Source organism: Lepidochelys olivacea (assembly GCF_965140295.1).
Source record: "Lepidochelys olivacea isolate rLepOli2 genome assembly, chromosome: 13".
Classification (NCBI taxonomy): domain Eukaryota; kingdom Metazoa; phylum Chordata; order Testudines; family Cheloniidae; genus Lepidochelys; species Lepidochelys olivacea.
In genome coordinates this window covers 41,743,004-41,756,822 of record NC_140423.1, presented here as the reverse complement: position 1 = coordinate 41,756,822, position 13,819 = coordinate 41,743,004, and the positions used below count along the sequence as shown (strand labels likewise).

The window sequence follows — 13,819 nt, the reverse complement described above, 5'->3', positions numbered from 1 at the left end:
CTCAGCAGGTGGTCACTGAAGGTGGAAGGGCAAGGAAGAAGAGAAGAGCTGCTAGTCCTATAGGAAAAGGGGAAGAGCCAATGGAGACTACACCAAATATGAGCGCCAGGAGAATACAGGATGGGTTGAAGAGGATTACAAGGGAGAATAGGAATGGAAAGAACCTGCAGCCAGAGGGAACAGGGTTAGACCGGAGAATCACACCGTCACCAGGAAAAGGCAGGTCTACGTGATCGGGGACTCCTTACTGAGAAGAATAGACAGGCCTGTAACCAGAGCTGATCCAGAGAATAGAAGGGTGTGCTGTCTTCCAGGTGCTAAGATATGAGATGTGGACCTGAGGTTGAAAAGGATCCTAAAGGGAGCAGGAAAGAATCCACTGATTGTCCTTCATGTAGGAACAAATGATACCAGTAGATTCTTACTGGAATGTATCAAGGGAGACTATGCTAGGCTGGGGAAGACGCTTAAGGAAATTGAGGCTCAGGTGATCTTCAGTGGGATTCTGCCTGTTCCTAGAGAAGGGCAACAAAGGCGTGACAAGATTATGACTATCAACAGATGGCTCAGGCAGTGGTGCTAGAAGGAGGGCTTTGGGATCTATGGCCACTGGGAGGCATTCATGGACAGAGGACAGTTCTCTCGGGATGGACTTCATCTGAGTAGGGAAGGAAATAGACTTCTAGGATGGAGGCTGGCACAACTGATTAAGAGAGCTTTAAACTAGGAATTGGGGGAGATGGTTGGGAGATGTCCAGGTAATCTCCACGCTGGATTTTAGCATTGAGACGGAAGAAAACAAAGTAAGAAAGGATACAGCCGTGGGTAGGAGAATGGACATAAGGAGGAAGGGCAGCGTGGATACCAGTCTAATAGGTCGTACTGGCTGCAGAATGTCCGTGCCTAATCGGGTAAAGAACGTGAGCGAGGCCAAACAGCAAAAATGAAGATGTTTGTACACCAGTGCGAGGAGCCTGGGTAACAAAATGGAGGAACTAGAGCTACTGGTGCAGGAACTGAAAGCAGATATTCTAGGGAGAACAGGAACAGGGTGGAATAGTCGTCACGACTGGACTACGGGTATTGAGGGTCTGTGCTGTTTAGGAAAGACCAAAATAAAGGCAAAGGTGGTGGAGTAGCATTGTCCATCAATGAGGAGGTAGAATGTAAAGAAATAAGAAGCGATGGAATGGATCAGACAGAGTCCGTCTGGGCAAAAATCACACTGGGGAAGAAAACTACGAGAGCCTCCCCTGGGATAGTGCTTGGGGTGGGCTAGAGACCGCCGGGATCCGATCTGGATATGGATCGAGCCCTCTTTAATGTTTTTAATGAAGTAAATACTAATGGAAATTGCGTGATCCTGGGAGCCTTTAACTTCCCAGATACAGACTGGAGGACAAGTGCTAGTAATAATAATAGGGCTCAGATTTTCCTAGATGCGATAGCTGATGGATTCCTCCATCAAGTAGTTGCTGAACCGACTAGAGGGAATGCCATTTTAGATTGGGTTTTGTTCAGTAGTGAGGACCTCATAGAAGAAATGGTTGTAGGGGATAATCTTGGCTCAAGTGATCATGAGCTAATTCAGTTCAAACTGAATGGAAGGATAAACAAAAATAAATCTGCGACTAGGGTTTTTTATTTCAAAAGGGCTGACTTTCAAAAATTAAGGAAATTAGTTAGGGAAGTGGATTGGACTGAAGAATTTATGGATCTAAAGGCAGAGGAGGCCTGGGATTACTTCAAGTCAAAGCTGCAGAAGCTATCGGAAGCCTGCATCCCAAGAAAGGGGAAAAAATTCATAGGCAGGAGTTGTAGACCAAGCTGGATGAGCAAGCATCTCAGAGAGGTGATTAAGAAAAAGCAGAAAGCCTACAGGGAGTGGAAGATGGGAGGGATCAGCAAGGAAAGCTACCTTATTGAGGCCAGAACATGTAGGGATAAACTGAGAAAGGCTAAAAGTCAAGTAGAGTTGGACCTTGCAAAGGGAATTAAAACCAATAGTAAAAGGTTCTATAGCCATATAAATAAGAAGAAAACAAAGAAAGAAGAAGTGGGACTGCTAAACACTGAGGATGGAGTGGAGGTTTAGGATAATCTAGGCATGGCCCAATATCTAAACAAATACTTTGCCTCAGTCTTTAATAAGGCTAATGAGGATCTTAGGGATAATGGTAGCATGACAAATGGGAATGAGGATATGGAGGTAGATATTACCATATCTGAGATAGAAGCAAAACTCGAACAGCTTAATGGGACTAAATCGGTGACCCCAGATAATCTTCATCCAAGAATATTAAAGGAATTGGCACATGAAATTGCAAGCCCATTAGCAAGAATTTTTAATGAATCTGTAAACTCAGGGATTGTACCGTACGATTGGAGAATTGCTAACATAGTTCCTGTTTTTAAGAAAGGAAAAAAAAGTGAGCCAGGTAACTACAGCCCTGTTAGTTTGACATCTGTAGTATGCAAGGTCTTGGAAAAAATTTTGAAGGAGAAAGTAATTAAGGACATTGAGGTCAATGGTAAATGGGACAAAATACAACATGGTTTTACAAAAGGTAGATCATGCCAAACCAACCTGATCTCCTTCTTTGAGAAAGTAACAGATTTTTTAGACAAAGGAAATGCAGTGGATCTAATTTACCTCAATTTCAGTACAGCATTTGATACAGTGCCACATGGGGAATTATTAGTTAAGTTGGAAAAGATGGGGATCAATATGAAAATTGAAAGGTGGATAAGGAATTGGTTAAAGGGGAGACTACAACGGGTCCTACTGAAAGGTGAACTGTCAGGCTGGAGGGAGGTTACCAATGGAGTTCCTCAGGGATTGATTTTGGGACCAATCTTATTTAATCTTTTTATTACTGAACTTGGCACAAAAAGTGGGAGTGTGCTAATAAAGTTTGCGGATGATACAAAGCTGGGAGGTATTGCCAATTTAGAGAGGAACTGGGATATCATACAGGAGGATCTGGATGACCTTGTAAACTGGAGTAATAGTAATAGGATGAAATTTAATAGTGAAAAGTGTAAGGTCATACATTTAGGGATTAATAACAAGAATTTTAGTTATAAGCTGGGGATGCATCAGTTAGAAGTAACGGAGGAGGAGAAGGACCTTGGAGTATTGGTTGATCACAGGATGACTATAAGCTGCCAATGTGATATGGCCGTGAAAAAAGCTAATGCGGTCTTGGAATGCATCAGGCGAGGTATTTCCAGTAGAGATCAGGAGGTGTTAATACTGTTATACAAGGCACTGGTGAGACCTCATCTGGAATACTACGTGCAGTTCTGGTCTCCCATGTTTAAGAAGGATGAGTTCAAACTTGAACAGGTACAGAGAAGGGCTACTAGGATGATCCGAGGAATGGAAAACCTATCTTATGAAAGGAGACTCAAAGAGCTTGGCTTGTTTAGCCTAACCAAAAGAAAGTTGAGGGGAGATATGATTGCTCTCTATAAATATATCAGAGGGATAAATACCGGAGAGGGAGAGGAATTATTTAAGCTCAGTACCAACGTGGACACAAGAACAAATGGATATAAACTGGCCATCAGGAAATTTAGACTTGAAATTAGACGAAGGTTTCTAACCATCAGAGAAGTGAAGTTCTGGAATAGCCTTCCAAGGGAAGCAGTGGGGGCAAAAGACCTATCTGGCTTCAAGACTAAAAATTGATAAGTTTATGGAGGAGATGGTATGATGGGATAACATGATTTTGGCAATTAACTGATCTTTAAATATTCATGGTAAATAGGCCCAATGGCCTGTGATGGGATGTTAGATGGGGTGGGATCTTAGTTACTACAGAGAATTCTTTCCTGGGTATCTGGCTGGTGAGTCTTGCCCACATGCTCAGGGTTCAGCTGATCGCCGTATTTGGGGCCAGGAAGGAATTTTCCTCCAGGGCAGATTGGAAGAGGTCCTGGGGGTTTTTCGCCTTCCTCTGTAGCATGGGGCATGGGTCACTTGCTGGAGGATTCTCTGCACCTTGAAGTCTTTAAACCATGATTTGAGGACTTCAGTAGCTCAGACATAGGTGAGAGGTTTATTGCAGGAGTGGGTTGGTGAGATTCTGTGGCCTGCATTGTGCAGGAGGTCAGACTAGATGATCATAATGGTCCCTTCTGACCTTAATATCTATGAGTCTATCTATGAGTCTATGAGCTAAAAGCCACATGGCTCTTGGTTAAGGCTGCAGCAGACTCATTCATCTCTAAATGGTCTCGGTGCCATTACATGGGACAAAGCACCACAACCAGGAGGCGTGTGGGTTACATAGTCAGAGAAAGGACAAATGCAAGAAGGAGTGGAACTGGTTTGTGTATGGAGAGGAATGTGGGGTGCAGGAGGGAAGGAACTGGTGTGTGTGTGTGCGTGAACGTGGAGTGGAGGAGGGAGGGGAAACTGATGTGTGTGCACAGGGGAATGTGGGGTGCAGGAGGGAAGGGGAACAGGTGTGTATTTGTGTAGGGAAATATGGGGTGTCATAGGGTGGAAGAGTTTGGTGCTGGGGATGTGTGTAGGCGGGTCTCTGCAATACTGAACCCCTGCTCCTTACAGCACAGCACACTGTAGCAGTGCACTGGGGCATTGGGTTCCGCACTGACTGCTAGTGGACAGCTTCCTGCATTGATCCCCGCCCCATGTCCCTGCAGAACAGCACCCCCTAGCATCATATTGGAGAATTGCAGTCAGTGCTGATTCAGAGAGGAGAGCCCTCCCCCACGACTGTGTCACCATGCTGGTTCCTGCAACACAGCATCCTCTAATGCCACCTTGGGTTCAGAACGGACATGGAGGGGAGAAAATCCCCTGCTGACCCCCTCATCCCACTTCCTGACACACAGCGCCCCCTAGTGCCATGCTGGAACACTAGGGTCAGCACTGACTGTGAGGGGAGAGCGCCCCCTACTGAGACCAAACTGCCCGCTCTGAAGTTCCACACTGGGCCATTCTTTTAAGATCCTAAGTCAATGCTCTGTCTCCTTCATTTTTGCCCCAAACACCATTTCTAATAATGATCATTGGGGTTTGCCAATGGGGGACCTCATTATTCACGTAAAAATACAGCAAATGTCAACAGTTTAATATTAGAGCAGCCATGAGTGGTGCTGCGGAGAGAGAAATACACAAGGGGGAAGAGGGGAGAATGCAGAGACGAGGGCAGCAGGGACGCCAGGTTATAAGAAGCTGCAGAGAGAAAGGACACGGCAGAGCTGAAGGAGAAATTAAACAGAGGGGAGAAATGATGCACAGAAACAGAGAAACTGCCAGAGAAGATCAGCACTGGGACCCACCCAGCTTAGTGGCATCACATTGGACACAAAGGCACCTCCTGTGTGGAATGTTTGATTGGGGGGTAAAGGGAGATCTCAGAGCCTAGAAGAGAGCAAGTGGGAGTGGCTTAAAGACCTAGCCATGGCATCCCAACTGGAACACACGCCAGGTAACGGTATTCAGAGGGGCAGCTGTAGGACTAGTCTGTCACCTGTTTCAGGCTCTCTCTGCTGCTCTTCCTCACTATGGGGCCAGGTCCCTAGTTGGTTAAAATTCCCATTTCCAATGGCAAGTGAGTCCTTCATGCCACCCAACAGCCACTCGCTCCTTGATGGTGGCCTGAACTGACAGTTCCAGTATTGACTTTCCAGAGTGGAAGTTTCTTCCCCCTGCACGAGAGTGAGTCTTATCCCAAATGCCCCTGAAAAGATCACCCATTGCTTCTCTGCTCATTAATCATTAACACCCCGCATTCACTCACAGGGACACAGAGTGAATGGAGTGTGGGAACAGATCCCAGCTCACCCATTTCATCCTGGTGGGGATCCCATACCCCCCAGAGCTGCGGGTGCCCTTGTTCCTCTTCTTCCTCCTCATCTACCTATTGACACTATGCGGGAACCTGCTCATCCTGCTGGCGGTGGCCCAGGAGTGCCGGCTGCACAAGCCCATGTACTGGTTTCTCTGCCACTTGTCCTTCCTGGACATGACGGTCTCCTCGGTGGTGGTGCCCAAGGTGGTGGCCGGCTTCCTGCTGGGCGGCGGGGCCATCTCCTTCCATGGCTGCATGGCCCAGCTCTTCTTCTTCCACTTCCTTGGCTGCACTGAGTGCTTCCTCTACACGGTCATGCCCTACAACTGCTTCCTGGCCATCTGCAAGCCACTGCGCTACAGCGTCATTATGAACCGTGGAGCCTGCCTGTGCCTGGCAGCGGGGACCTGGCTAGGGGGCTCCCTGAACTCCACAATGCAGACCGTGCTCACCTTCCGGCTGCCATACGGCTGGGACACCCAGGTAGGCTACCTCTTCTGTGATATTCCGGCTGTGTTGAAGCTGGTCTGTGGGGACACGGCACTCAATAAGCTGGTGACATCTATGGACATCGGCTTCCTGGCTGTCACCTGCTTCCTGCTGATCCTGATGTCTTACGTCTACATTATCTTGGCCATCCTGAGGATCTGCTCCGCTGAGGGCAAGCATCGGGCCTTCTCCACCTGCATGGCTCATATCACGGTGGTGGTGACCTACTACGTGCCCCTGGTCTTCATCTACCTGAGACCAGGTTCCCAGCACCCACTGCATGGTGTGCTGGCTGTATTCTACACCACAGTAACCCTGCTCCTCAACCCCCTCATCTACACACTGGGGAACAAGGAGATGAAAGCTGCTCTATTGAGACTGTGAGGCAGGAAAGTGTCAGGGCTTGAGCCATGATTATCCTGCCTTCAGCAGGAGCTGCCTGAGAACTGGACAGGAGAGAGGGTCCTGGAGACAGAAGTCAGGACTCCCCTGTTCTGCCTCTCTTCTGTGGGGGAGTTGGGGTCAGTGGCTTGGAGTAGGAACAGATGGATTTTTTATATCTGCCCCTGACTCTGGGACAGGCGCAGGTTACTGTGCTTAGAGCAGGAGGGCTAGGAGTCAGGAATCTTGGGGTCTGTCCCCAGTGTGAAGATGGGAGTGGGGCCTAGTGATTAAAGCCCGGACTCCTTCTACCTCTGGGAACATTTGTTCCAATTGTTGAAGACTTAGAGAAGGGACTGGGGGGTGGGTGGGGGACTCCTGGGTTGTAGTCAATGCTGTGAGAAGGTAGTGGGGGTTAGCAGGTTAGATTGGGGAGAGAAAGGGCTGGGAATCCAGACTCCTGGATTCTATCCCTAGAGCCGGGAGGGGAGTGGAGTCTAAGGGTAACAGTGGGGGTGGGAGGGGACTGGAAGGTCCAGACACCTAACAGAAGGACAGGGAGGTATGAACCTCTCAAACAGGCAATCGAATCCACTGGTTGCATACAATGTCATTGTGCAAAAATATAGACCAGGTAAGGTCTTGTATGAAAGCTTGTAATGTTCTGAACTTGATGGCCAGGTATGAATACAGACTGGTTATGAATCTCTGTCTTAAATTATATGCTCATGACCGGTACTACAAATTCCAGTACACCTCAGAGTGGGGAGGAGGGTTCTCCCAAGCCTGTAGTTTACACAAAACTATCCATCCCTTGTCCAGCCAGGAAAAGACAATGGTGGCCCATTAGAGTTAACGGGGAAACACTGAAACAGCTTGAAACTGAAAAGAAAACCCCAGACTTAGAAAAGTAAGAGAGGAGGGAATCCCCATCACCCAGAGAAGGGGGTTGATGTGAAGGACATGTCTTCTAGCTAGAAACTGTGGGCCGGCACCCCAGAGCTCTTTACCCCTTTTAAGATTCCCTCTAAGTGACTATGCGCAAAAGACACGTCCAGTCACACAACTAATAGGGCATTTCACAACAGAGAACAGTTTCTTTGCTCTGTCTCTGTCTCTCTCACACACATACACACGCTCTCTCTATAGAAACCGCCAGTAACTTGCTGTCCAGGCAGAAGATGACATAAAATGAAGGCTTCTGGAATTTTTGTGAAATGCCATAGAGTTTACGTCCAGACGGGACCATCGGCACAGCCAGTTGGCCCGTCTGTATCTCACAGGCCTCCACCACCACCCAGCATCCTCCCACTAAGCCCAACACATGAAATTAGACCCAGGCGTTACAGTCCTCAGCAAACAAAACTATTCTGGGTCACAGGCAGAGAACAGGAGGGACCGAGGTGTACCATCACCTGAGGGCCCTGAACTTGCAGGGAATTGATTTAGTGAGACATATGCAGATGATCCTGGCAAGTGACTGCCCCCGTGCCCCCCACCCTCACTGCAAAGGAAAGCAAGAAAACCCCACAGTCACTGTCAGTCTGACCTGGGGGAAAATTCCTTCCCAGCCCTACAGATGGTAAATGTGGCAGGAATTATTTATCTGGGGGTATTCTCATGGCCAAATGCTCATCTGGTCTAATTTAGTGGTGTTGTGATGACTTCAGTGGCGCTGTGGCTGATTTACACTGGATGGGGCTCTGACCATATTGACTCCAATGAAGTATGGTGGTTTTACACTAGCTGGGGTTGCCCACTGCTACTCTAGCAATGGGCTTCCCCAGCCATAGCTTGGCTGATGCCCCTCAGTCCCAACCCACAGCCGCTCTGCAATCTCAGGGCTGGAATTCTCCCCACAGTGCCTGGCCTGTCTGAGTGATCCCCTGCTGGTTTTACGCGACTAGATCATGCTTGACACAGACTTGTCCCAGGAAAGCTCCTGGGACGTTGGAAGCTGCCAGAGGCATCTTAAAATGATCTCCATGTAGCTAGCAACAATCCAGCCCTGGATAGCGAATGTCAGACACTGAGTGAAGAAAAAGGCCTGAAGAAACTGGCTTGTGGACAAACACTTTCTCCGTATGCATAAGATAGAGCCAATCCTGGGACCTGCAACGAAACTTAAGGGCACAAGAAGCCTCCCATGGGTGCAGGATTCTCTTAGACCCCTGTGATACCCCAGCCAAATTTTCTACTCTGGCTGTCCACTCAGTTTCAGAGGGCCCTTGGTAGGCTGGCTATTCCAGTGCTGTTTCCTGAGGCGAGCAGGAGCTCTCCAGTCAATGCCTACATTATTATTTACACTCTGGGCTCAGTGGTGGCAGTTTTTCAAGGTGGAGGAGTCAATGAGGAGATTTTTCAGCCTCCTGAACTCTCCCAGCAGGGGACTCAGCAGAGTTTCCCTGTAACAACAGTGTAACCCGTGAGAATCTAATTACCTGGTACAATCACAACCCTGGGGCTGCCCCTCCAGCTGTTTTCTGTGGCTATAACTCCCCGGAGAGAGCAGGCCAATTCAAACTGCTCATGGACCTAAACAGCCAGTCCACCCCACTGTGTCTCCCAGGCATGCAAATGGCCTAGTCCGGGGTCTAGCACTGTGCTGAAATTGACACAGCCACGCTCTCTGTTACTGCAGAATGAAGGGAGCCCGGTGCTGCCTCCTACCCTGCCAGGACATGGCAAGTGGCCAGGACGTGGTCAGTTAATTTTATTTTTCTACCTCCCTTGGGGGGTTGCGAGGCTAAATCCAGGACAGTTTCGCGAGTTGCTGAGACGTGAAGCTGCTGGGCTCATGTAACAGGCAATAAAGGCAGCGAGTGCCCCATCACTGGTGATGTTTCTCCGAGAAAGGGGAATGGAGTGGATGGGACACAATCACAGGGTTATGGGAGAAGGGAAGAACGGCATTGTCATAAATATAAAGGGGAAGGCTAATCACCTTTAAATCCCGGCCAGAGGAAAAACCCTTTCACCTGTAAAGGGTTAAGAAGCTAAAGATAACCTCGCTGGCACCTGACCAAAATGACCAATGAGGAGACAAGATACTTTCAAAGCTGGGGGGGGACGGGACAAAAGGTTCTCTCTGTCTGTCTGTGTGTTGCTTTTGCCAGGACCAGAGCAGGAATGCAGGTCAGAACTCCTGTAAAGGGTTAATAAGCAATCTAGTTAGAGATGCGTTAGATTCTGTTTTGTTTAAATGGCTGATAAAATAAGCTGTGCTGAATGGAATGTAGATTCCTGTTTTTGTGTCTTTTTGTAACTTAAGGTTTTGCCTAGAGGGATTCTCTATGTTTTGAATCTGATTACCCTGTAAGGTATTTACCATCCTGATTTTACAGAAGTGATTCTTTTACTTTTTCTTCAATTAAAATTCTTCTCTTAAGAACCTGATCGCTTTTTCCTTGTTCTTAAGATCCAAGGGTTTGGATCTGTGCTCACCTGTACAAATTGGTGAGGATTTTTATCAAGCCTTCCCCAGGAAAGGGGGTGTAGGGCTTGGGGGGATTTTTGGGGGAAAGACTTTTCCAAGTGGGCTCTTTCCTGGATATATTTTGTTAGATGCTTGGTGGTGGGAGCAATAAAGTCCAGGGAAAAAAAGTAAAATAGTTTGTACCTTGAGGAAGTTTTAACCTAAGCTGGTAAAAATAAGCTTAGGGTGGCTTTCATGCAGGTCCCCACATCTGTACCCTAGAGTTCAGAGTGGGGAAGGAACCTTGACAGGCATCAAGGCTTTTCTGCATGCAGTTTAAATGTAAAGAAATAAACCTGAGTATGTAACATCCATGTAGAGGCAGTGGGCTTTTCAGAGAGCTGCGATGCCTAACACCCACTGAATGTAGGAGAAGTTGGTGTCCAAATCCCTTCTGCTCCTTTGAAAATTCCAGCCTAAGTCATTAGACACACAAGACAAGTCCCTACCCACAACTGATACTATTATGCACAAGTTTCAGAGGAGTAGCTGTGTTCGTTTGTTTCAGCAAAAACAATGAGGAGTGTGGGTTCCAGCCCACGAAAGCTGATGCTCAAATGAATTTGTTCGTCTTTAAGGTGCCACAGGTCTCCTCGTTGTTATTACACACAAGAGGCCAGCATCTTCCCCGCTCCAATTTGCCTCTCGCTTGCTCGCTCGCTCGCTCACTTTCTCGCTCACGCACTCTCTCTCTCTCTCACACACACAGAGAACTGCCCTCTGTACACACCTGTGGCCACACACTGTGCAGTTAGAGGGTAGCCTTGGGGGTCTGGAATTTTTGGAAAGTGTGGCAAGAATTTTGTGGCATCAGTAGTAGTCTGGGCCAGATGCTCAGGCACCTTAAATCAGTGATATTGGGATGATTTCAGTGGTGATTTGGCTGATTTATACCATGTGGGGTTCTGGACCCATTCATTCCAATGAAGGTATGTCTGATTTACACCAGGTAGGATTCTGACCCATTGACTCCAACGGTGCTATGGCCAATTTACAGTAACTGCGTATTTGGCCCAATGGGCTCAAATTGTGTAATGCTGATTTACACCAACTGGGGATATGGCATATTGACTCCAATAGATCTACATGGATTTACATTAGCTGGGGATCTGGCCCATGGACTTTAATGGCATATGGACAATCTATACCAGCTGGGGTTCTGGCCCATTTGATGTCAGTGTCGCTACACTGATTTACACCATTGGGGGATCTGGCCCTATTTTCCTTTCCCTTTAAATAGCCGCACACAGAGGCTCTGGCGTGAGTCTCTCTCTGTTCTGTTGGAGCCACTGGCTTAGCCGATATTCAGGGCCCTGCAGGGCAGTTTCCCTGAGGAAGTGAAATCTGGACTGGCTCAGAGCTCCCCCACCAACGGGGCAATTCACAACTGAGCAGATCCTGGTGCTTTCCAGTCCCTTTGCACTGCCCTGGTGGCACAAAGGGGCCAGACTGCAGCAGGAAATCTGGCCCAACGTTTTCCTCTAACATTAGGATGCACTGTGGCCTCCGCCTTCTCCTTGCACCAAGTCTGCAGTTGGGTGCAGCCTCCCCACGGCCGCACCCTGTGCTATTCAGTGACCTCTTCCCTTGTCCCAGACTCCCCCTGGGAAGTGGGATTTTCATGCCCCCTCAGAGTCTTTGGCTGGGTCCATTTCTCCTGCAGTTAGCCAAGCCTGGCCAATGCACCTCACTCCGGAGCCGCTGGCCCCTTTGCCATGGACTACTCCCAGCCATCCCTTCTGCCTCCCTCCCATGTTGTTACAGTTCTCCCTGCTAGTGCACCACAAATCTGTTACTCCCCCCACCCTCGCAGCCCCGTTCGTCTCCTGGGGGCTCGGTATCGACTTCCTGTTTGCTCAACAGCCATTGCTCCTCAGATCTAATCTGCAGTGCCCCCTCCCGCCTCTCAGCCTGCCGCAACCCCTCAGCGCTGACCTGTTGCTCCCCTGTCACCTCAGCCTGAGGATCCCCCGTCCCCGCCATGCACACAGCACAACCAAAGCCTGGGCTCTTTCAGTGCCCCACTGATACTTTCCCCACCACCAGCACATGCTCAAAGCAGACTGATCCCTCCATTGCTCCAGTGACATGGGTACCTTCATGCAGGGAGCAGCAGTGTAATGCTCCAGAGGTGACGTCAGATGCCCAGGAGAACCCCCTTCCCCTGCTGGCAACACACCCGATAACAGGAGAGCCAGGTGCCAGGCATATCCTGTGTTTGCCATAGTCAAGGTGCTCCCAAGTGCTTAGCAAGCAATGGTCCCAAAGGGTTCAAGCACCCTTCAAATACTTGGGTGTCTCGGGAACGGTGCCACATTGAAGACAACAAGGAATCTGTTCTTCCTGGTGTTATAAGAGAGGTGAGTGGGTCTGAGGCAGAGACACTGCTTAGCTTTAGGGACAGAGAGAGTCAGACCTGATGGGACCCAAGGTTGCTCTAGTTCAATCTCCGGTCTCAGATCACATTTGGTCCCTGCTACTTCATTGGAAGGGGCAAGAAAGCCTGCAGTTAACCTGCCTATAGTAGAAGTTTCTCCCTAACCTCTCAGTTTGGGGTCAACTCACTCCCTGAAAAGTGGGGTTTGTCACCCACTCAGATTTCTGTCACCCTCCTTCTCACATCTCTGATTTCATCCTGTCTGTCTTGTGTCTGGTACCTGTTCATCTGCTCTGGCTAGTGGCATCACACACGGGTCAGCGCATGAGATGTGTGGCAGGGTCAGCTTCCATCATTGCTCAATTGTTTGTAATCCTTTGCAGATCTCTGCAGCTCCTCCCTGGAGCCAGCAGCATGGGGAAGGTTTGGTAAAAATCCTCACCAATTTGCATAGGTGACCACAGACCCAAACCCTTGGATCTTAAGAACAATGAAAAAGCATTCAGTTTCTGAAAAGAAGGATTTTAATAGAAGTAAAAAGTCAAAAAGAATCACCTCTGTAAAATCAGGATTACCTTACAGGGTAATTAGATTCAAAATAGAGAATCCCTCTAGGCAAAACCTTAAGTTACACAAAGACACACAGACAGGAATATCCATTCTATTCAGCACAGCTTAATTTCTCAGCCATTTAAAGAAATCATAATCTAATGCATATCTAGCTAGATTACTTACTAAATTCTAAGACTCCATTCCTGTTCTGTCCCCGGCAAAAGCATCACCCAGACAGACAGAGACCCTTTGTTTTTCTCCCTCCTTCCAGCTTTTGAAAGTATCTTGTCTCCTCATTGGTCATTTTGGTCAGGTGCCAGTGAGGTTATCCTAGCTTCTTAACCCTTTGCAGGTGAAAGGATTTTTCCTCTGGCCAGGAGGGATTTTAAAGGTGTCTACCCTTCCCTTTATATTTATGACAATTTTGTACCAGTGTTTCATAATGTAATTAAAATAAAAGCAAAGCTAAAATTACCAAAGGATGCTTTAAAAGCAAAGGAAGCTTATAAAGTGAAATTGCCCCCTGGTGGGCTGTCCCAGAAGAGGTGAACTTGCACTCTGTGGTTTGTCCTTAAAGCTAATATTGATGGTGGTTCAAATAAGTACAACATCTGTGGTCTTGAGTTTGTGTTGCTGGGTAAACTTGAAAAAGAGAGCCCAGAAAGAGAGGAAGATGATGCAGCTGAAACGACTGCTAATATAAAAGAGAAAGACAGA

General features: G+C 48.0%; 1 protein-coding gene across 1 annotated transcript; it reads left to right on the top strand.

Annotated features, from left to right (window-relative positions):
• Window positions 1-5,792: 5,792 nt before the first annotated feature.
• Window positions 5,793-6,701, top strand: LOC311529963 (olfactory receptor 10G6-like; the record flags this gene model as incomplete). The annotated part of the gene is made up of 1 exon (XM_084646240.1): window positions 5,793-6,701. The coding sequence occupies one exon, from the start codon at window positions 5,793-5,795 to the stop codon at window positions 6,699-6,701; it is 909 nt and encodes a 302-aa protein (XP_084502366.1).
• Between the last annotated feature and the right edge of the window lie 7,118 nt (window positions 6,702-13,819).